The 23,460-nt window shown below is 49.1% G+C and overlaps 1 protein-coding gene and 1 long non-coding RNA gene across 3 annotated transcripts in view; one reads left to right on the forward strand and one right to left on the reverse strand.

Moving 5' to 3' along the window:
* Window positions 1-8,379: 8,379 nt before the first annotated feature.
* Window positions 8,380-22,611, forward strand: LOC118971427 (uncharacterized). The gene is made up of 3 exons (XR_005059847.2): window positions 8,380-9,411; window positions 10,166-10,209; window positions 22,507-22,611. It is a non-coding gene; the product is annotated as an uncharacterized lncRNA (long non-coding RNA).
* MANBAL (mannosidase beta like) overlaps window positions 18,492-23,460 on the reverse strand; it is a 40,683-nt gene continuing 35,714 nt past the window's right edge. Inside the window, exons 3-4 of one of the 2 annotated variants that reach the window (XM_017667625.3) lie at window positions 20,953-21,123; window positions 18,492-19,443 (exon numbers count right to left, since the gene is read on the reverse strand). In XM_017667625.3, the coding sequence (XP_017523114.1) occupies window positions 19,339-19,443; window positions 20,953-21,123 (276 nt within the window). In that variant the 3' untranslated portion in view covers window positions 18,492-19,338. The remainder of the gene's footprint in view (window positions 19,444-20,952; window positions 21,124-23,460) is intronic. The other variant, XM_017667626.3, reaches the window with a different exon arrangement.

Consider the following 23,460-nt stretch of genomic DNA (forward strand, 5'->3'; position numbering starts at 1 on the left):
CAGCAGGCTCCTCCAGCATTCGCCCAGCCTCCAGGGGTGGAGAAAGCAGGCACCTGAATATGCGGGGCCCGAGCAATTACATGCAGATGACAGTGTCAACCACTGAGTGAGGGCCACACAGTCAAAACCCTCATGGCCTCACCTTCTGAGGCTGTGTGGCCAATTCACAGATTGGAAGTCTGAGGTTCAAAGGTACCTCTGCCCAGCCTGGCGTCTGGAGATAAAAAAGGGGTGTCACAGGCAGAAAAGACCTGCCTGTGTGAAAATGGGGGAGACACGTGAAGGCTGAGTGCCAAGAAACAGCCATTTATCCCCTCACTTCCCTCAGGCCCCAGAAGAGGCCCCAAGAGAGACAGATACTCTCCCAAAGTCACACAGAGAGCCACCAGCAGGCAGAGCTGGCCCCCCTCCAGCCCAGGCCTCCTTCTGCCACATCTCAGAGTGTTTGTGAGAAAAGATGAAAGGAGTCAGGGTCCTTGATCTGCTGGCCTGGCAGGAGGGTAGAGGGCAGGGCGGAAATCTGCAGCCAGAGCAGTGACCCCATTGATCAGAGGGCACTAGAAACCTGCTGAGCAGAGGAAACAGCCTACAACAGGAGGGCTTCAAAGAATAACTTGTAAAAATAATCATCACAACAACAGCTCCTGGCCACTGTGTGCAGGGTTCCTGGGCAGTGCCCCATGCTGGGCCTCTGAAGGTAGCATCTTGTTTGTTCTATGTAGTGCTACAAGGTAGACACCATTGCTGTCCCCACTGTACAGACAAGGAACCAGAGGCGAGGCGAGGCGACATGCCACAGTGAAGGAGTACAGACCCTCGAATTCAAACGCAGGCAGAATTCAAGCCCTCTGAGTCTGGAACACAGGCTCTGTGGTTCTGTCCTGCTCAGACCATCTGTGAACCTTGGCCTCCACATATTTCACATCCAAGAGGGAGAGGTGGGATCCACAGGGCCCAACCCAACCTCTGATTCCCCCCACCCTAAGCCTCCGCTGCCACCTCATGGAATGTCTCCATCTCCCACATTTCCCAGGCCTGTTGGGAAGATGGAACGTAGCAATGTTCTGTGGGAGTTCTTTGAAAAACAGATAACGAAAGATACTAAAAGATACTAAAGAAGAAAATACTAATACAATACCCTGCCCTCAAGTTGGGGGGCATAACTCCCTGCTTCTTAAGTGTGGGCTGCTCACAGTGATATCTTCCTTCCAAAGAGGACAGCATGGAAACGGGGAGGGGCAGGGAGGTCACTTTACATGGAGAAACTTGACAAACACTGCCTCAGCCAGTGGTCATCCACAGGGATGTACCCTTGACATGATGTGGTGAGAATAGCACCTCACCTCTGCTTCCCCAGAACTCATAATCTCAATGTAATTATGAGAAAAACATCAGACAAATTCCAATAGAGAGATATCCTACAATATAGCTGATCAGTTCCTATAACTGTCAAGGTCATCAAAAATAAGGAAAGTCTGAGAAATTGTCCTGGCCAAGAGGAACCGAGGGAGACCTGATGATTAGATGTGAAGTTGTATCCTGGATGGGGTCCTGGATGGGGGTCCTGGAACAGGAAAAGGACATCAGGGGGAAAAGTAAGGAAGTCTGCAGATAGTGTGGACATTAATTAATAAGAGTATATCAATAGTTGTTCATTAGTTGTGATAAATGTGCCCTACGAATGGAAGATGTTCGTCCTAGGGGAAACTGGGTGTACAGTGCATGCCATGCTATATTCTAGAGCAAAGGACAGAATTTTAGGATAGGAAGGAAGCCGAGTCTCTGAACATTTCCTTCTAAAGCTGGGGAGACTGAGGACTAAAGAATAGAAGTGACTTGGCAAGGTCATACTGCAAATCTGAGACAGCCTGGACTAGAATCAAGGTTTCTCAATGTCACAAGAATTTATTAAATGCCCTCTGTACGCAAGGCATCAGCCTAGGGCCTTATCATGGTGAAGGCAGGTCGAGAGGCTCAAAGATTTGCCCATGTGTCAGCCCCTGTTCTGAGCCAGGAGTCCAGGGACACAAGCTCCAACTGGGGCTCTCAAGCCAGTAGGGGAAGCAGATGTTGAAACACCCCGAGCAGGATGGCCCAGAACCTCAAACCCCTGGGTCCAGTAGACCCGGCCCCACCATCTGCAACCTGTGTGGCTGTACTAAGTCCCAGTCTTTCAGCTGATGCAATAGAGCTGGAGATGGTGACTCTCAGTGACGCTGAGAAGATCCAATAAGGCGTCAAAGTCGCGAGGTGTCTAGCACAGCGCTTTGTGCACTCTGAGCGCTCAATAACCAGTGATTGTTTTTATCTATTTTTAAGGACAGACTGAGCTCTGGGGGAGCTCCGAGAGGATGCGGTATGTCAGTTTGCCTAGGTGGAGATTTCTCGAGGAGCTTCCCAGATGAGGAATCTTAGGTTGGGTCTTGAAGGGTGGGGAGGAGTTTGCCAGGCAGGGAGGATGAGAGCTGTGTCCCCAGCCCCCAGAGTTCACAGTTGGGTCTGGCAAAGGAGCCTCGTCGGGCCACTCTCCCAGGGCATTCCCACACAACCTCCCCATTTCCTGGCGTGGATGGCTCCTTCCTGGCCTCCTGCCTTTGGAGTTCACCATTACAGGAGCCAAGGGCAGAGACAGCAGGGGATGGGCAAGGGTGGGGGTGGGACCCAGAGCAGAACAACTACAGGACTCTTCTGGAAATGAAACCAAGCCGTGCCTCCCACTCACCAGCTGAGTGTCGCTCATACAACTTCCTCCTTCTGTTCCTGTTCAGTAATCACCCAGGCAGGGTTCTGTGGTGGTTGGGGGACTGCTCAAGGGTGGGCCTGGGCCTCCGTGGGTCTACCCTGGCCACTCAAACACACCCAGACCCTTTGTTTGGCCAGCCCCCTCATCCTCCCATCCTGGCCCCAACACGCCCTTTCTCCATCCTGCCTCCACACACATGCAGTTCTGCCCAAGGCCTCCCCTCTCTGCTTGTCCACACCCACTCACCCTCCTTAGCCCATCCAGGCTCCTCCTGGGAGTCTTCCACAGGCATTGCTCCCTGCCCTAGCCCCTTTATCCTCTTATCCATCACACTTCCTATATGGCAGCCCTGGGCCAGGGCCAGGGACAAATACAGCAGTGACCAGGATTGGCATGGCCTCTGCCCTTTGGAGCTTGGGCCTCTAACGTTTATGTCCTGTGCATCACACATGCTTTGTCCACGCCTTGAGTAGGGAATCAAAAGCCAGGACCCCAGTCCTGTGCAACCTCTGTGCAGTGTGCTCTTGGGCAATTCCCTTCCCCTCTCTGGCTGGCATTTCCATCACTGACATGTCCAGGGAGCTTTAAGGAAATAGGCAGGTGGGCTGGTGAGGATTGCCCCACCCCACCCTGCCAACCCCAATAAAAAGCTTCCTTCAAAATGGAACAGGTAAAATGCATAATTAGAACTCCCAATTCATCGGTAATTCTTGGTGGAAACAAGTATGGGGGTCCAGGAAGGGAGACCCACTAGGTGGCCAAACGTCATGGTTAAGAGCAGCTATGGAAAGCTGCCTGGCTTTGAATCCTGCCTTAATAGCTCTGTGGCCTTGGGCAAGTCATTTGACTCCCCGTCTGCCCCCACTCTTCTCCGTCAACTGGGGAGAACTGTACATCCCTTATATGACTATTTCGTGATTAGCATAACCCACACATGCTAGATGTTCACTAAATGGATATTATTGTTATTATCCTTATTTCTGCTACAGCAGACCGAGGATTCCATTAATAAAGTGGACAACCATGGCAGCCTTAAAATTACTATAGATCTATATATTTTGCCATAGAAAAGACTTTATGGTACATTAGTAAATTAAAATGATATAGTATTACCAACATAATCCTATTTCTGTTTATTAAAAAATGTGGGCCTAGGAAAAGTAAGAGGGATAAAAACTATCATGTTTCTAATAGTTGTCCCAGAGTTGGGGAGATCACAGATGAGCTTAATGGTTTTTTTATTTTGTGCTTGGTTTTATTTTTTAAGTTTTCTATGATAAACTCATATTACTGGGGCAATAGAAAGTAATATATGGTGAAGGGGGGAGTCTAGTAACCATAATGTTCTTCATGTAATTGTAGATTAATGATAATAAAATGAATGAATCAATAAATAAAAGTAATACAGATTTTTTATAACTGATCAAAGTGAGTTGCTGCTCCCCAATGAGTCTGGATGCCCAATACAAGGCCTGATCACAGAGCTCTGCAGCTCAGGGCTCCTGGGCCAACATCCTCAAGGATGAGGTGGTTATGCTCTTGACCTTCCCCAGCCCTGTCTGGGCCGACCCCTGGTGGTGCATCTGCCTGGGCTCCTGTCGCTTATTTCACTGCCGGCCCCGTCTGATGAGGAAGAGAGACTCCAGGAGGAAGTGCCCAGTTCTCCCCTGAGACACTCTGGGACATTGTTCTTCCCCTTCCCCTTGGGCTTGGCGCACCCTGTTTATGTCCACAAACCCTTTCAGGGCAGGCAGAGGCAGGTAACAAGGAGGGCCTGGGCCTGGGTTTGGGGCTGAGGACACAGTTGGTGCAAGCCCCTGGGAGCCCACAGGGGCCCACAGTCCCAATGCTTCAACTAGACTTAATCTCAGGTTCTCCGGAGGCAGAGCCTGAGACCGGCCCTCATTTGGAAGTGATCCCACAAGCCACAGAGACAGGGAAGGAGAGAAGCCAATAGAAGGAGTGTCAGACAGGTCCCTGCTGTAGGCAACAGGAGCTCCATTCCTCTGAGACTTCAGATAAGTTTCAACGTGCCTCCCAGAACTGTCCATCCTAGGGAGGGAGTTTGGAACCTTTGACGCCTATGCCTGTCACCCCTGGTTTCCAGATGCTCCCAGGGCTAACTCTCTCCTGCACCCTGCCTGCTCCCTGCCTCCAGAGAGCCAGGGGGAGACCAGCTGAGAAGGGGCCACCCATCCAGCTTTACCCCCACCCCCCAGCCCTGGCTTCCCTCCAGAGCTTTGGAACCATCTGTCCATCACCCTCTAGAACTTTCCCTAGACAGCTCCCAACCCCCACCTAGGTATCCTGCATATTCTGCTCATCCTAAGCAGACCATATGCTGTGATCCCTGAAACTGGCCAAGTCTTGGGTCCCTGGCTTAGGAATAGCTGTTCCACCCTCTCAGGCACTCCAGCCAGAAACCTGGCATCCCCACCTCACCCCCAAGACCTACTGCCTCTCCACTCCCTCCTGTTGTCCCTCCCACACACTCAGGTGGGGCTGGCTCATCCAGACCCCATCAGGCTCTCCTCATGGTCTTCTGGCCTCTGGGCTCCCCCTCCCCAGTCCATCCCATAACAGACCTCCTGTTCCTCTTTCCACACACAGCTCTGGCCCTTCAGTGGCTCTCTGCAGCCTCAGGGCAAAGCCGTGTGTAGGTGGCCACCCAGGGCCCTGCCCACCTCTGCAGGCCCATCTGTGGCCTCCCCCAGGCCTGAACGCTGCTTACTGCCCACCCAAGCCTCTGTCTCACCTCCAGGCCCTTGCTCCTGCTTTCTTTCCACTTGGGATGTCCCTGTCCCTGCCTCTCCTCCCTGGTTAGTCCTGTCCATTCTTTGGCCTCCCCTGACCCTCCAGCCCCAGCCAGAGCTTCTTGCGCTTCTCACAGGGAAGGCCCATTTTAACCCATCCACCCTCCACCCCTACCCCACCGCCAAGCAGGCCAAGAGCTCCTCGGGGAGGGGTTTGGGCCTGGCTCATCCTTGTGCCTCAGCACTGCCCAGACCAGGGCTTGACACTGAACAGGCCCTGAGCTTGTTGGGACAGGTATCTCGGGCCTGGAATCCCCTGGTGGGCTGGAGCAGGGCCAGGCCTATCCCAGCCCCTGCCTGAGGCTAGCACATTAGCTCAGGCTTCCAGACCAGGAACTGAGCCAGCAGCCCTGCCCCAAGTCACGCCCGGAGCCTGGCCTCACCTTTTCCCCATACCCAGGCCAGCTCAGGGGGTTGGGTATCCCAGCAAGGAAGGAGCCCCATGCTGGCCCAGGCCTCAGTGCCCTGGGGCCACAGTCCCTGGCTGAGGCCTTTCCCATCCACATGGTTGGATGAGGGAGGCCCAGAATTGCAGGGAGGCTCTTCTCCACAATGTGAATTTGAACCAGGCCTCTTGTCAGTTGTGGTCTGTGCTCAACTTCCACAATAGCTATCTACCAAAGAGTAAGCATATTTAATCATCCAATAGTTAAATTAGCTCCCTGGGTCTTGAGCTATCCCTTCTGTGACCTTCTCATTCCAAGGGGTGCTGACATCTGTATTTCCAGGGCCTTGGGGCAGGGCTATTTGATTCAATGAAACTCAGCAAACACTTGCAGAGTGCTGTCTGTGTCAACAAGAGGAAACATACCTGAGCAATATACAGCAGGTGGAAGGGCCAGCCTGGGCAGCTTTCCATCCCCGCTGTACCTTGAGCTAGGGCGAAAAAGAGGAGTCCATCACCAGCCAAGCCCTTCCACCTGCCAGGTACCAGAAACATAAGGCCCAAGAGGGTGAATAACTTTCCTAAGGTCACAGTGCCAAGGTCTGGAGATCTGGTTGAAGCCTTGAGAACTGAAACATTTACTGTCTGGTGGATGCACACTGGTTGATAAAATATGCACAGCTCCTGCATTCATGAAGTTCGGAGGTCAGTGTGAGAGGTGGTTGATAAACCAGAGAATAAACCTATTGATGCCAAAATGCAGTGTGCTATGTGCTAGGGTTGGGGTATATAGGGGACAGGATAGGGAGGAGGTGGGGAGCACTGAGGACGGGAGGTCAGGAGGGCTTCTTGGAGGAGATGAATTTTAGCTGAAGCTCGAAGGATGAAGAGTGGCTATACAAAGATGGGAGGTGGGGGCATTCAGGCAAAGGCCCTGGGGTGAGAACAGGCTTGAACTGGTCTGGGTGGAGCAGCAGGAGATGAAGCTGGAGCCTGGGCAAGCCTGGGGCCTCCTGGGCTGAGGTGAGGGGCTTGAGATTCACTGGAATGCATGGGAGGCCTCTGTGCATGTTACGCAAGGAGGGATAACATGATGCAGTGGATGTTTTTGGAAGATCTCCCTGGCAGCTGCATGGAGGGAGGTTAAGGGGGCAGGTGGAGACAGAGAGACCAGCAAGCAGGCTGGCAAGTCCTCTTGGAAGGGGCGGAAGGAGCTCAGCCCCGGGAGGGGAGGTGGTGATTAGCACAGGATGGGGGCATATGTGGAGGGAGCGCCCCCGGTCCTCTCTTGGATCAGGAGTGTGGGTGTGCAGAGAGGATGGAAATTAGGCTTTTGGGTTGAGTGAATGGAGTTGCCATTTACTGAGATGGGGAAGCCAGGGTGGGAACCCACTGAGGGAGAAAGCTAAGAGTTCCGCTTTGGCCAAATTATGTTGGAGAAACCCTTTAGGAATCCATGGAGATGTTGAAAAACTGAGTAACACGTCAGCCAACACTTACTGAACTCACTCTGCATCAGGCACAAGGTGCCTCATATGTGTTAACTCATTTAATTCCTTCATCAGCCCCTCGAGAAAGGTGCTATTGTTACACCCATTTCACTGATGAGCAAACCAAGGTCCGAGCAAGATATTGTGTGTGAGATGAGAAGAAAGCAGGCAGAGACCCAAGGAGCCTTCACATCTAATAGGCTGTAGGAAAAGTCCTCAAAAGGGGTCTCTGGGCTTCCCAGAAAAGGGTTTTCCTGGGTCAGATGTTGCCAGGAGGCCACGGGAGAGAAGTTGGGGACCGAGGTGTCCAGGGCATTGAGCCACAGCACGGTGTAGCTGACCCCAGGCAGTACAGTTTCAGGGGAGTGGGAAGTGGGAGCGGAAGCTGGATCACAGGAGGCCCCAGAGGGAAAGGAAAGGGGGAGGTAGAGAGAGCAAGCAGGCCTCACACTTTCCAGGAGCTAAGCCTGTCTAGTAAGGGTTGGAGAGAGACAGGGGCAGCTAATGGGATGTGGCTATCCTGCGCATCAGAGACTCTAGCGATTTGTCAGAGGGATGGGCCCTAGGGAATAATTCCTTTTTTGATATCATCCAGCCCGCTGTGCGCCCAAGTCCCTTGTTAGCGTGAGAGCTCTCTCCTGCCTGCAGCAATTCTTCAGTGGGCTGAGGACAGGGCACGGGGTCAAGGGAGGGAAGGGTGACTCATTCCACCTCTCTTAGTTCGGGGTGTTCCCACTTGAGCAGGGGCTTGGTCAGAGCAGAGAAGGCCATAGGGCACCCTGGCAGTGACTGAGGACTGTGGGCCTATAGCAGACAAGGAAGGCTAAGGCCTCAAATACCAGAACAAGGAGTCTCTCCAGCTGCTGGACCAGGCACCCTCCAAGTTTAAACACTAACATCAATACTTTCCCCACGTCAGAAGTCCAGAGTGGGGAAATCACAGCCATCAGCTGAGTCAGCCATTCCCAGAAAGTGTGTTCTGGGAGACTTAGGCCCAGAGTGGGGAAGGGGATTGCTTTCATCAGTGCTACCAGATGCTAATCCCCTGGCATGTCACCTCCACCTGGAAGCCTTCCCTGACTTTCCTCCAGGCTGAGTTAGGGCCCTCCCTCTGTTTTCCCAGTCTCTCAGGCATCATAATGTCACTAGGCTTGCCACCTCAGGCTTCCTGCCCTCCTACGCCAGAGGAGGAAGCTGAACTCAGGGTGATGAAATCACCATCCATGGGCCCGTGATCAGAGGCTTTGGCCCTGCTCCATGGCTTTGGCCCTGCTCCACGGCTCCCCTCCCATAAACGCTAAAGCCTTGGTTTCCTCATCTGCAAAACCAGGTAAGACCCAGCAGTTTCTGAAAGCTCAGCCACAGTCCAGTTCTCTAAACTCAGAGGCCCAAGGCCCCACAGTGGGGGGAAGAGAGACCATTCAAGAGGCTGTTTATCATCTTGTTGTACCCCACTTGAGCTCTTGGAGCAAAACATTCCCAAGAAACAGGGTGATTCATTCACAGCACCATTTGCCAGTTCCAGAGAAAAGGCAGACCATGCAGCACATTCTGCAACCTTTCAAGAGGAGACAGAGGGATTTCAGATGAGGTTTCTCTGGTGGACAGAGGCCAACGGAGCTGGGGCATATATATATTTCTTCCCAGAAAGCCAAGCTTTGGGGGAGGAAACCATCATGGTTTGAGCCAAATTTTCCCAAAACTTAAGGTGGTGCCCTCCAAGAAAACCAAAGACAACATTGCTTTTTAAACTGGATGGCCTGAACTTGACAACAACCACTCTTCATGTGGACTGATGGGATGTGAGTTAAAATCAAGTAAAACTGGCTGACGTTTTGTTGGTGTTGACACTCATCCATGTCAGAATGCCCGGCTGAGGGGAGGACGCCGCCCTCGCGCTCACTCCTCTAAGAAGCAGGAAGCTTGCTGAATGTTTCAGAGGGTTCAGGCCTCTGGCAGGCCAAGAAGACATGGAGGGAGGTAACAGTGAGTCTGGCGGGGGGTGTTTGGGGGTAGTAGCATGGCTTAAACACAGGGAGAGTGAAGGGTGGACCCCCCAAACTCACAGAAAACCAGGGGAATGACTCTAGCAGTACAAAGACAGACGGAAAGCTCATCCTGTCATTCTGAGTCACAGATCTATACCCTGAGTTTGGGTCTCCTATGAGCATTGCACTCAACTCTGTCAAAATTGTACTTTTAGCTCCCACCCCCCGACAGGGCAGAAGTTAGACTGAGCTTGATCTCTCTGCCAGTGAAGGTGTGTGATACATAAGAAAGCGCCAGAGATCTAAGTTCTAGTTCAATTCTGATTCCAAAGAGCTCAGTGGTATCGAGCATGCCTCCAGCCCTCTGAGACTCAATTTCTCCATCTGTAAAATCTTAGGGAAGAGAAGGTATTGAGGGAGAATAGGAGACCCTTGGGGCATGGACTTTTGGAGTCATACACTCTGGGTCCTAATCCAACTTTTCTAGCTGTGTGTCCTGAGGCACCTTGCTTAACCTTCCTGAGCCTCAGTTTTCAGAAACAATATCTACCTCATGTGACTGGCTGACAAGTTAAATGACATAATATATACAAAGCACATAGCTTAGAACCTAGCCCACAGGAAAAATTTTAAGGTGTAATTTATACAGAGTGAAATAATTCTCATCCTAAGCATTCAATTTTGATGATTGCATATCAAGATACAGAATATTTCAATCACCCTAGTTTTCTTGTATTCCTTCTTAGTCAACCAAGAGCAACCACTGATCTGCTTTCAGTCACCACCACAGGTTAGTTCTGTTTTTTTTAGAATTTCAAACAAATAGAAACAGATACTGTATATTTTATTTGTGTTTGTGGGTATGTTTGGCTTCTCTCACTCGATGTAATAGTTTTAAGATTCATTCATATTCTTCTATTGGTAAATCATTTATGGTGTGTGATATTTAATTGTATAAAATATACTACAGTTTATCCATTTTACTACTGATGAGCAGCTGGGCTATTTCCAGTTTTTGCCTATTATGAATAAAGCTGCTATGAATATTTGAATTAGAATTTAGTACAAGACTTCACGGACAATTATTTTCATTTCTCCCGAGTAAATACCGCGAGTAGAATGCTGGGTCATAGGGTGATGCATGGTGAACATCTTAAAGAAAAAAAAAAAGAGGTCCTCAAAAAAATCTCAAATGGTCTTCTAATGTGGTTGTGCCATTTTATTTCTGTGGCCACCAGCCACGAGTGAGAGTCCCACATCCTCTCTCATGCTTAGTATGCCCGGCCATGCTGTTATCAGTGTGGTTTTGATTTGCATATCCCTGATGACTAATGAACTCCTCTCATGTGCTTCCTTAGAATTTTTGTTTAAAGGTAGTTCTTCTCCCTTTTGCTGTCACGTAGCTTTCAACCTCCATGATTTGAATAAATGAGGAAGGGAAAAACTGATGGCAAAATCCACTAGAAATATAAAGAGCTCTGTAAGCACCGAGGCAGGCATGAGCTCGGTGCTGGAACTCCTCTCTTAGGTTTCCCAGGACTGGGGATGAGGACATGCTCATCTTCTGAGGAGGCCAAGATCATGGATAATTTGAGGTCAGAATGTTTTAATGATAAATTTGCCCCTGCTACCACTTATAAACTACCTATTATGCCCCAGGCACCTTATAGTCAGTCATACAGTACATCTGATTTTTACAATAGCCCTGCAAGGTTGTCCTATGATCTCCATTTAGAGGACTCTGAAAATCAGAGATGTGAATTCCTTTGCCTCAGACCACACAGCTACAGCTACATCTCCATGGGATCCAGATTTTAAAATGTGACTGTATAGACATACACACACACACACACACACACACACACACACGGAATATTATTCGGCCATAAAAAGGAATGAAATACAGATACATGCTAAAAGATGGATGAGCCTCAGGAACATGCTAAATGAAAGAAGCCAGACATAAAAAGTTACATATTGTGTGATCCCATTTACACAAAATACCCAGAATAGTAAATCTGTAACTAGAAACACATGGCAGATTGGTAGTTGCCAGAGGTCTGGGGAGAGGGGAATGGGGAGAAATTGCCTAATGGGGGTATGGGACTTTCTTTTGGGGTAACAAAAGTGGTTTGGAACTAGATGGAGGTGGTGGTTGTACATTGTAATTATAATAAATGCCACTAAACTGTACACTTTAAAAAGGTTAATTTTAAATTCAACATCCATTCATGATAAAAACTCTCAACAAAATGGGCATAGAGGGCAAGTACCTCAACATAATAAAGGCCATATATGATAAAACCACAGCTAACATCATACTGAACAGCAAGAAGCTGAAAGCTTTTCCTCTGAGATCAGGTACAAGACAGGGATGCCCACTCTCCCCACCGTTACTCAACATAGTACTGGAGGTCCTAGCCACGGCAATCAGACAAAACAAAGAAATACAAGGAATCCAGATTGGTAAAGAAGAAGTTAAACTGTCACTATTTGCAGATGACATGATATTGTACATAAAAAACCCTAAAGACTCCAATCCAAAACTACTAGAACTAATATCGGAATTCAGCAAAGTTGCAGGATACAAAATTAATACACAGAAATCTGTGGCTTTCCTATACACTAACAATGAACTAATAGAAAGAGAAATTGGCAAAAAAAATTCTATTCACAATAGCATCAAAAAGAATAAAATAGCTAGGAATAAACCTAACCAAGGAAGTGAAAGACCTATACCCTGAAAACTATAAGACACTCTTGAGAGAAATTAAAGAGGACACTAACAAATGGAAACTCATCCCATGCTCTTGGCTACAAAGAATTAATATTGTCAAAATGGCCATCCTGCCCAAAGCAATATACAGATTCGATGCAATCCCTATCAAATTACCAACAGCATTCTTCAATGAACTGGAACAAATAGTTCAAAGATTCATATGGAACCACCAAAGACCCCGAATAGCCAAAGCAATCCTGAGAAAGAAGACTAAAGTGGGGGGGATCTCTCTCCCCAACTTCAAGCTCTACTACAAAGCCACAGTAATCATTTGGTACTGGCACAAGAACAGAGCCACAAACTAGTGGAACAGAATGGAGACTCCAAACATTAACCCAAACATATATGGTCAATTAATATTCGATAAAGGAGCTATGGACATACAATGGGGAAATGAGAGTCTCTTCAAAAGATGGTGCTGGCAAAACTGGACAGCTACATGTAAGAGAATGAAACTGGATCACTGTCTAACCCCATACACAAAAGTAAATTCGAAATGGATCAAAGACCTGAATGTTAGTCAGGAAACCATAAAACTCTTAGAAAAAAACATAGGCAAAAATCTCTTGGACATAAACATGAGTGACTTCTTCATGAACAGATCTCCCCAGGCAAGGAAAACAAAAACAAAAATGAACAAGTGGGACTATATCAAGCTGAAAACCTTCTGTACAGCAAAGGACACATTAGTAGAACAAAAAGACATCCTACAGTATGGGAGAATATATTCATAAATGAGAGATCTGATAAAGGACTGACATCCAAAATATATAAAGAGTTCACACACCTCAACAAACAAAAAGCAAATAATCCAATTAAAAAATGGGCAGAGGAACTGAATAGACAGTTCTCTAAAAAAGAAATTCAGATGGCCAACAGACACATGAAAAGATGCTCCACACCACGAATCATCAGAGAAATGCAAATTAAAACCACAATGAGATATCACCTCACACCAGTAAGGATCGCTACCATCCAAAAGACAAACCAACAAATGTTGGTGAGGTTGTGGAGAAAGGGGAACGCTCCTACACTGCTGGTGGGAATGTAAATTAGTTCAACCATTGTGGAAAGCAGTATGGAGATTCCTCAAAATGCTCAAAATAGAAATACCATTTGACCCAGGAATTCCACTTCTAGGAATTTACCCTAGGAATGCAGCACTCCAGTTTGAAAAAGACAGATGCACCCCTATGTTTATCGCAGCACTATTTACAATAGCCAAGAAATGGAAGCAACCTAAGTGTCCATCAATAGATGAATGGATAAAGAAGATGTGGTACATATACACAATGGAATATTATTCAGCCATAAGAAGAAAACAAATCCTACCATTTGCAACAACATGGATGGAGCTAGAGGGTATTATGCTCAGTGAAATAAGCCAGGAGGAGAGAGACAAGTACCAAATGATTTCACTCATCTGTGGAGTATAAGAATAAAGAAAAAAACTGAAGGAACAAAACAGTAGCAGACTCACAGAACCCAAGAATGGACTAACAGTTAGCAAAGGGAAAGGGACTGGGGAGGATGGGTCGGAAGGGAGTGATAAGGGTGGGGAAAAAGAAAGGGGGCATTACAATTAGCATGTGTAATGTGGTGGGGGGGGCACATGGAGGGCTGTGCAACACAGAGAAGACAAGTAGGGATTCTGCAGCATCTTACTACGCTGCTGGACAGTGACTGTAATGGGGTTTGTTGGGGGGATGTGGTGAAGGGGGAGCCTAGTAAACATAATGTTCTTCATGTAATTGTAGATTAATGATACCAAAAAAAAGGGTTAATTTTATGTTATATGAATTTCACCTCAATAAGATTAAAAAAAAAACACCCTAGAGTCTCTTTCTTATTGAGGAGCATAATTTTACCATGTGATTTAGTCCTTTGGGTAGTGAAGCCTCCAGCACCTGGAGCTGATCTTTTCTTCCCCAGAGAACCCCCTTGAGAATTCTAGGATGGGAAGGAAGGAAACACCAGTATGACTCAGAGAGTGGGCACTGGAGTCAGGCTGCCTGAGTTATTCCAGGCACCCCCATGCCCTCATCTCTTAAATGGAGATGATGTACCAACCTCATGGGGTTGCTGTGAGGACAGAACAAAAGCATGCATGTAAAGCATCAGGGCACATATCATGTCTATTCACTAACAGGACTGTTAGAGCAGGACACCCTCTCCTGTCATCCATGCCACAAACCCTTTTTGAGTACCTACTACATGCCAAGCACTCTTCTGGGCCTTGGGGATTCATTTGTAAGTAAGAACAATAAACGTCCTTTCTTCTTGGAGCTCACATTCCAATTGGGACTAGAAAGACAAAGTAAGCAAAATATATAGTATGTTAGATGTGACATATGGTAGGGAGAAAAAAATAAGGAGTGAGGACTAGGAAGTTTTGGGAGAAGGTTCCAATTTTAAACTGGGTGGTGGTCAGAGGCAGCTTCCCTGCATGACCTGAGGAAAGGAAAGGGTACTCACTCATACCCTACTGCTGCTGTCACATGTGACCACAAACAGTGGCTTAAAACAATGCAGAGGTCTTTATTTTATAATTCTTTATAGTCCAAAATGGGTCTCCCTGGGCAACAATCAAGGTGCTGGCAGAGCAGTGTTCCTTCTGGGGGCTCCAGGGAGGACCTATCCCCTGGCCTTTTCCAGCTTTTAAAGGCACCTGCTTACTCCAACTTCTGCTTCTATCTTCACAGCTTCTTCTCTGTCTTTCCTGCCTCCCTCTTTTCCTTATTAGGATCTTTGTGATTAGAGGGCCCACCTTCCACCTGGATAATCCAGAAAAACCGCCCCATCTCAAGATCTTTAATCATACCTGTAAAGTCTCTTTTGCCATGTAAGGTTACATAGTCACAGGTCCCAGGGATTAGGACCTGGACTGGGATCTTTGGAGGGATGATTGTTCTCTACCACTTGAGGTATAGTATCTTTAGGAAGTGGGAATAGCAAGTTCAAAGGCCCTGAGGCAGGGGTTGCCTGGCATGTTTGAGGAAGATGGAGGCCAGTGAGGATGCAGAAGAGTGGAAAAAGGGGGAGTGGCCTCCCAGGAGGTCAGAGGTGAAGAATGTAGAGTGGCTCTTATAGGCCCTCATGGGTCCCAGTGAGGACTATGACCTTTACCTTTGAGTAAGATGAGAGCAGGTGAGGGATGTGATCTTAACAGGTTTTAACAGGATCCCTCTGGATGCTGTGTCAAGAACAGACTATCCATGAAGAGGCTGCTGTAATATCCAGGTGTGGTGATGGTAGCTAGACCACAGCTACAGAGTGAAGTGGTAAGATGGGCCTCATTCTAGATTCTGGAGATCGAATCAAAGAAACCAGTTAAGGGTCAGAAGTGTAGAGCCACAGAAAGAGGGGACTCGAGGATGACTCCAAGGTTTTTGGCCTGAACAATTGGAAGAATTAAGACGCTCTTTAAGTTGGGGAAGACTGCAACAGGATCAGCTTTGGGACTGCTAGAGAGATCAGGAATTGGCTTTGCGAGGCCTGCTGAGAATCTAGATGGAAATGCCAGGCAGGAAATCAGATACATGGGTGTGGAGTTTAGAAGAGAGGTCTGCAGAGATCCATTTGGGAGACATCAACATGGAGGTGGTATTTAAAGCATGACACTGGAAGAGCTCTCCAAGGGAGTGTGTGCAGAGATGTGAGGACGAAGGGCTGAGACCTGGGCCCCTCTGATGAGGAGGAACCAGGTGAGGGTGGGTTCCTGGAAGCCAAGAGAGCCAAACGCTGCAAACTGTCCATAGTAAGTGGGGAATAAGGGGTTGGTGCAACAAAGGATGACCACCCTTGCTTTCCTAGGGCTGTTCTCTGACAAAAAGCCTCTAAGGGAGACAATTAAAGGAGTCGGACCTACTACTGGTGGGCCTGCTCCTCGAGCCAGAAGCTGTCCTCCCTTCAGGAACCAGAACAGGGCAGCTCCAGAGATCTGGCCCCCACTCCCCCAGCATAATTTCCCTTTGTTCTCAACTCCAGCTGGGCCTTTAGGACTCAGCCCTGTCACCTCTCCTCTGCCAGGTGGCTGTGCTGACCCTCCAAGACTGAGCTGGGTGTTGGAGAACACCCGACACCAAACCTGTCTGAGTCTCCCACTAAGCTGGGCTCACTTTGGGTTTCTGGGAAGCTTCCTCCTTTCTGCATCCTCAATGCCTTGCTGCTGCGTGGCATCTAAGAGACTCCCAGTATATGTTTGTGAACAAAAATACTCCACAGAAAACTCAACCAGGAAGTTGGGAGGGGTGCAAGTTGTAGCACTCCAAAATCTCATGACTATAGACTATCTATGGTTAGAAGAACATATGGGATGTGAACAGATCCCAGAAATGGGCTGCGTTAATTTGTCTGATGGTTCAAGTACAGTTGGACAATATCCATCATATCATAGATAAATTTTCACAAATGCCTAGGGTGCCCAAATGGTTTTCTTGGCTTCACTGGAGATGGATGGTAATTATAGATTTGCTTTGTTTATGTCACCGTATTCCTATTATGTTAATATGTGTGTGCAAATTAGTTAGTAGTTTAAAACCTATACATACTTAAGGTACTATACAAGAAGATATGTCAAAGAAATAATCAATCCTCCCATGTTTCCTTCATATGCTACATCTATAGCTTTTCTTCTTCCTTCCTAATTACAACCCTTAAATAGAATTCGTGCCTCATATCGAATTTACCGAGTATCATAATTCCTCCAGGTGGTAAAGATACCTTGAGACAAGTGCTGGGCATAGAAGCCACAGGGCATAAATCTGCAAAGAAGTAAAAAGCTAACCTTTGCAAACAATATGGCTTCTCTCTCACTTACCAACTTTACATTTCCCTGTATGGCCCCGGAAGATGACTGGTTAGCCAGAGACGGGTAAGATTCCTCAAGGGAGGAACAACCTAAGACAGGCACAGTCGCAGGGGGGCCATCAGGTGAGAATTTGGGGATCAACAGAGGTGAGGCTCAGAACCTCACCCCCCCTGCTTTGAGAGAAATCTTCTGCATCCGTGGATGTCTTGCTGCCCTTGTCTAGCCTGGATTAATACTTAGTCCATAGGCACACACCTGATCATCTGATCATCTACATTTGCCCTCTTACAGCACTAAACTATGTTTTCTACCTTTATCTTGCATCTACCTACCACTTCAGCATTTTATTAAAAATAAAAATAATAATAATAATAGGAGAAATGTGGGATCAACATATAAATCAAGTACAAAAATCAAACGAATATTCATATTTGACCTGATTGTTTATAGGTCATAATGCATGATCAAAACCGAAAGTTTATGTGATGAATGCCCTTGTACTGTTCACCATGTAAGAATTTATTCACTATGTAAGAATTCGTTCACCATGTAAGAACTTGTTCGTTATGCTTCAGAAGATTGGAGACTGACGAGAATTAGGCTTGAGATGGATTAATGATTGTACATTGAGCGTTGACCCCCCTATACTGAATTTTATTGTTGTTAACAACCATTTGATCAATAAATATGAGAGATGCCCTCTCAAAAAAAAAAAAAAAAAATACTCCACAGAAGCCCCTTCTCATGCTAGTGTCTGGCCCCCACTGGACCTTTGTTATGCAGAAGAGCTCCAGTCCCTAGACATCTCCAGAACCGTAAGGGCTGGGAGAGCCTACCATGCTCTGCAGCAGGGCGGAGGCGCCCACTATACCACACCTATGGACACTTACTATTTGTTAAATACCAAGGGCCATAGACCTGAATCCAAACCCGAGTTCTGGAACTTTCAAGCAGTCTGGACTTAAGTCTCCTATGGGGACGATACACGCTCCTTATCAGTTGTGACAACATTTGGAAAAGTGTTTGGCAAACTTAAACCACCTGGGCAAATGGGAGTTACCAGATGTCCAGGCTTATCCTGGCAGTTGCTTCAGGGCACGTGCACTGAACTTGGGGGATCCACCCTGTGCCATATGAAGCCTTCAACATGGTTTTTCTCAGATCATTTTGAGGACAAGCAGCATCTTCCTCCAGCAACAGGAACTGGGGAATGAGTGGGGCCTGGTCCCAGTGGAAACTCTCACACACGCAGGGATGTTCACAAGTGTTTCCAGTGACTAAGGGCCACACGAAGCAGTTGGCTGGACCCTTCCTGAAACTTGTCCCAGAATAGCTCAGTCTGCAGAGTTACTCTAACCAGAACTGCCTCCCGCTCTGGCCATTGTGGCCCCACTGTCCCACTTCTCAGGATAAGCCCCTTCCTTACCCCCAGGCAGGGACCCAGGTTCCCCCTTTCCCCCAGTGGCAGGCAACACACAGGACATTCAGCGTGTGGGGAAGTTTATTGACATTTATTTCCCCAAATCACTTTTCCTCACTGGTCAGGGTTGAAAAAACTGGAGGGGGGTATAAATGGGCACCAACAGGCACACCTTGAATGTGCTATGATAGGTTGAAAAAAGGCTGGTCGGAGCTTGACAAGCCCCCCTTTCAAGAGGCTCAGAGAGTTTGGGCCTGAGAAGGTACACTCATTCAGCCAAATCCCTTCCAGCTGCCGGAGGAGAGCCAGGCAGTGCCCTGGCCGGCATCTTCTGCTAGCTCTCACGCCAGCACCTCTCAGACCTGCCTGTTGCACTAGTGGGCCCCCTAACACTGCAATGGCCATGGCATCTTGACCCAAACAACTGGGAGGCCTGGCCTGGCTCCATCTGCACAAGCAGAGACAAAGGCAACTGATTAGCAGGTCTGCGGTGCACAAATAGTGGCAGAGGGCAGTGCCTGTCAGCACAAGACAAACTCTAATATGTAGTGTAAATCCACAAGGTGGAGGACCCAAGGCTGGACATGATGATTAAGTAAGGAAACGTGACTCTGTGAGCTGACCTGACTTCTGAACAAACAGACTTCTAAGACAGTCTCTGCCCACAGGGTGCTGAGCCCCGCGGCTCTAACGGGTCAAGGAAGCAGAAGGAAGAGGAAGTGGTGGTTTGCCCAGCAGGGGCCTAGGGACTGTCATAAAAATCCAGATCTCTGTGGTCAGAGGGCATCCCAGCCACCTCAGCTCCTGAGCCCGGGACACAGTGAGGAAACAGGACATTAAGTCCCAGGAGGGCTGCCCAGCCCAGGCCCCCACCCTGCCCCACCAGCCCGCTGCTCCGCAGGCCTCTCTTCTACCGCTTCTTCTTGGCCTCCTTCTTGGGCCTCTTGTTCGCAGGAGCAGTAGCCTTGGGCTTCCTCATCACCTCCGTGCTTCTGGGCTCAGATGGTTCTGTCTCCTGCATGGTGACAGAAAGGAGAGTCCTGCTTAGACAAATCATCCTGGCACCAGCAAAATGAGATCATGTCGGAAGGAATTCTGCAAACTGAAGCACGCCACAGAAACACAAGGGACAGGAACCATCACTGCTGGGGCCCAGGATCCACCTGTATGCGGGCTGGCCCCTAGGAGCGTGGCAGTTCTCTGTGAGGAACAGAGGAGGCCCCAAGGGGAGAAGGCAGCCCTTGGAGCCTCAAAGGCCCAGGAGAAATCTGGGCTCCTCCAGATTCCAGCTAAGTGAACTTGTGGGCCAACTTACTTCCTCCTTCTGTGTCTTGGTTTACCCACCTGTGAAATGGAAATAGTGACACGTACCTTCGAGGGCATGATGTGAGGCAGCAAAAATGCATGGGAAGCACCCAGCAAATGTGGCTACACCCAGGGGCTATCTGATCACCCCTGTGCAGGGACTGGGCAGAATTCAGGTGAGGAGCCAGCTACGGGCCCGCCTGCTGTGGACTGCCCTCCTTCCAGCCCTGCTGGTCTCCTCCCATTCAACCTACAGAGCGCCAGGGATGGGAGGGGTGGAGAGCACCAGCCACAGGTGGGCAGCCACCAGACTGTTGTGAGGGGCCTGGCAGAGGTGCCCTGGGAGGGAGGCAGAAGGCAGCCTTGGGACCGAGCTCCACACTCTCCCTACAACTGGGGCAGCTCTGGTTTTCATCTGTCATATATACTGTGATTTATTCCCTGCAAGATTTGGTTTAAACAAAGGTTCTGCTGCTTAAAAAAGGTTCAAAACCACAGATCCAGTCCTGTCCTTAGTTGTGCTGATAAAGAGAATGGACTCTGGGTAAGGTACTTGGCCTGCCCCGGCCCAACGGCTTATGTCAGAGAAGAATCTCGAGTGGACTCAATCCTGTCGAGTGTCCTCTCCTCCCCTAGGTGACAAATCACACCGGGCTGTGCACAGCCAGGCAGGACAGGTGAGGCCCATCTAGCACAGAGAACACTAACCATGGCCCCGGGCCTTACCTGGCCCGTGGACAGCTTTCATTTGGCCTGCAGTGTTTATTTTTAAGGATTTGAGCCAATTGGGAGATTTCTCACTCAATCTGGATTCCTAGCTTTTTCTGAAAACTTTAAACATGTGGGGACACTGGCCTCAAATCCCCTCTTGGAAGAAATGACCTGGGCAGTGGCTGTCCCAAGCACACTGCTCCTGGCACTACAGTAAGGAAATGTTTCTCAGTACCTGTGTTCTTATTTAAAACAGGAAAACAAAAAGCAAACTAAGAATACTAGGAGAGAGCACACTTTTTCTGGAAGAGAAAGGTATTTCTGTGTTTAGCGGACCAACTCCGGGCTTCCAGCTTGCTTTATTCTCTATCGTCCCTGCTCACCAGAGCCCCCAGCCTCCACCTAACAGAAGAGGCAGACCACAGCTGGGGAGGGGCGAGTCCCGACCTCCAGCCAGTCCAGAGGCCTGTCAGCTCCCTCCTATCAGCCCTCATTATCCTCTCCTCACCCTGCCAGCTATCCAGCTGAGACCCCAGAGGTAAAGGCCCAGCTCAGTCCCAGGCATCCCTGGGCGATCCTCCCAAGATAGCAAGCAGGCCAGCTCTTCTCCTGGCTGGGTCCCTGACTGCAGCTCTGGACTTCTCAAGCCTGTCCCCTGGTGCTGATACTGTTTATGTAACTTGGAAAAAAGAAAAGAGAAAAACCCATTAGAAAAACAAACAAACAAAACCTCAGAGGAGCCAGTGTGTCAAATGCACGGGCTGAACGGGCAGTCCGGCAGCAAGGCTACTGTTTAAGGCAAACCCCACAGGGCACCGTGCCTTTAGAGACCTTAGGAGCTAGAAACTGCCCGCATGCAGTACCTGTGAGGCCAGTGGAAAGCAGTCAGCCCCGGGGTGCCCAGGGCAAACAGGCCCTGACAGGTGAACAGTTTATGCACAGTGAACTTGCCAAGGCCTGTTCTCCATCTCCAGGGCTGGAGCCCCACTGCAAGCTCAGAGCTGGGGGCCTTCTCCAGTTCCAGTGCGACCCGGTTCAGAATCCAGAGGGGTGTGACACCCAGCTGCCCTCCCCAGGGCTTCCCTCTCTCAGGCGCACCCCCCTTCCCTGCACTTCACAGACCTCTCCCTCGCCAGACCTCCCTCCGGACCTAGCTGTCTGTCGGATGAGTTTAAATGCAGATCCTTAAGCCTTTCCGTGGCTCTCCGTCACCCACAGCCTCCTGCCCCACACCTGCAGCAGCATCTGAGGAGGCCAACTCTCCATCCCGGAGCACTGGGTCAGCCCCCAAGGCTTACGCTGGCCGTCAGGAAAAGGCGGCCACCCATACAACCTACCTCGGCCCAGCCCGAGAGCACGCTCTGAGCCTTCCTTCTCTGCTCCTCCACCTCCAGCAGGTCACACCCTCTCTGCTCTCTGCCTGCCTGTTCCCCGGATACTGGGAACCTTATAATGTCTCTATTATTTCACCATAGTTAGGTGTTCTCATGTCAGTCTCCCCTACTCGCTGGTGAGTTCCTTAGAACAACTTTAACTGCGGCTGAATGAATGCATGAAGGAAATGAAGGAATAGGCAAGCTCTCCATTAATCATGAGAACTTTACTCTGGTTTCTCATTGTGAAAATACAACACTTAGTACCAGGCCTCACTTTTTCCATGAGCACTCTTCAGAGGACACAAGCAGATTTTAAACCCCACATACACACCCTGAACTATGGCTGGATACAGCCACCAATAAAAGTAGCAGCAACAGAAACAGAGGCCACAGAGCTGCTAATGGTATTTCCACTGGGCAAGGCCCTGTGTTAGGGCATTTGGACATACCGTATTTTTGCCTCACAAGTGTCATAATGAGTCTCATTCTATAGCTGAAAGAGGAGACACTCCAAGAGGCTATATGACTTGCCTAAGGTCTCAGCTGGTTGGCAGCAGAGCCAGGACTTGCACCTAACTTCCTAATGGTAATATGGGCCTCCTGGGCCTCCCCAAGGTCTCCTAGGGACCTCAGGGCTCATGGAGACTGAGACTCCGAGTTAACTGTGAAATCTACTGTCTCTTTAGCACCAACTGGAACCACAGGGACTCCGGAAGGACGAAACAGCTTGTTCTGGATTCTGTCGAGGGGTCAACTCGGAACCCTCTTGTCTGTGACTGAAGTTCCTACAGGGATAGGAGTCAGGAAAGTGGGTTAGTACTCCTGGAGTCATGCTTTATTTTTCACAGTTGAAAGCAGCGCTCTGTGGGTGTGTGTGCATATTACAGTCATGGAGGCATCTGACTGTATTCTGTCTCCTCCTCACACTGGACCTCCCCCTCTCTTCCCCCCCTCAGTTTCTGGCATTGTCACCCACCCAGTTACCCAAGCTAGAAAGCTCCAAGTCATTCCTGAATTCTCATGATTCCCTCATGCCCCCACATCCAATCTGTACCCAAGTCCTGTCCATTCTACTTTCAGGGGGGCTCTTGACTCCTCTGGTCCCCCTGTGCACACACTACTGCACCAGTTCAGACCCTATGGTCCTCTGTCTGCCCTTCTCATTGTAACAGCTTCCCAAGTTTTCCTCACCATCCGCCACATTACTTCCAGAGTCTGTTCTCCTAAAACAACAAAAGGTGCTGCTGGTTCCCCCTTCAGATAAGACAAATCCCAGGAGCCTCCGCATGGCCCCAGGGCCATTCCACTCCAGGCGGGGCCCTGTCTCCCACAGGCCCTCGTGCAATCCACTCTGTCACTATGGACGCCTGGCCAGCCAGTACCTCCCAGAGACTCTGCTCCCGTTCATCCTCGGCACAGGTACTCAGCATTCCATCCCCATCTATCCGCTCCCAGTGCATGCACCACAAGGTGATGAAGAAGAGAATTCACTTAGCAGTGTGCACCATGGGGGTACTTCAAAAACATCAGCTCACTGTGCCTTCCACCGCCCTAACAATCCAGCCCTTTGAGCCCCATTCTACAAACCAGGAAAGGGACTCCCTGCCAGGTCCAGTGGGGCCACAGCTGTTTTGCCCCCG

This window comes from Manis javanica, chromosome 5 (assembly GCF_040802235.1).
Source record: "Manis javanica isolate MJ-LG chromosome 5, MJ_LKY, whole genome shotgun sequence".
NCBI lineage: Eukaryota > Metazoa > Chordata > Mammalia > Pholidota > Manidae > Manis > Manis javanica.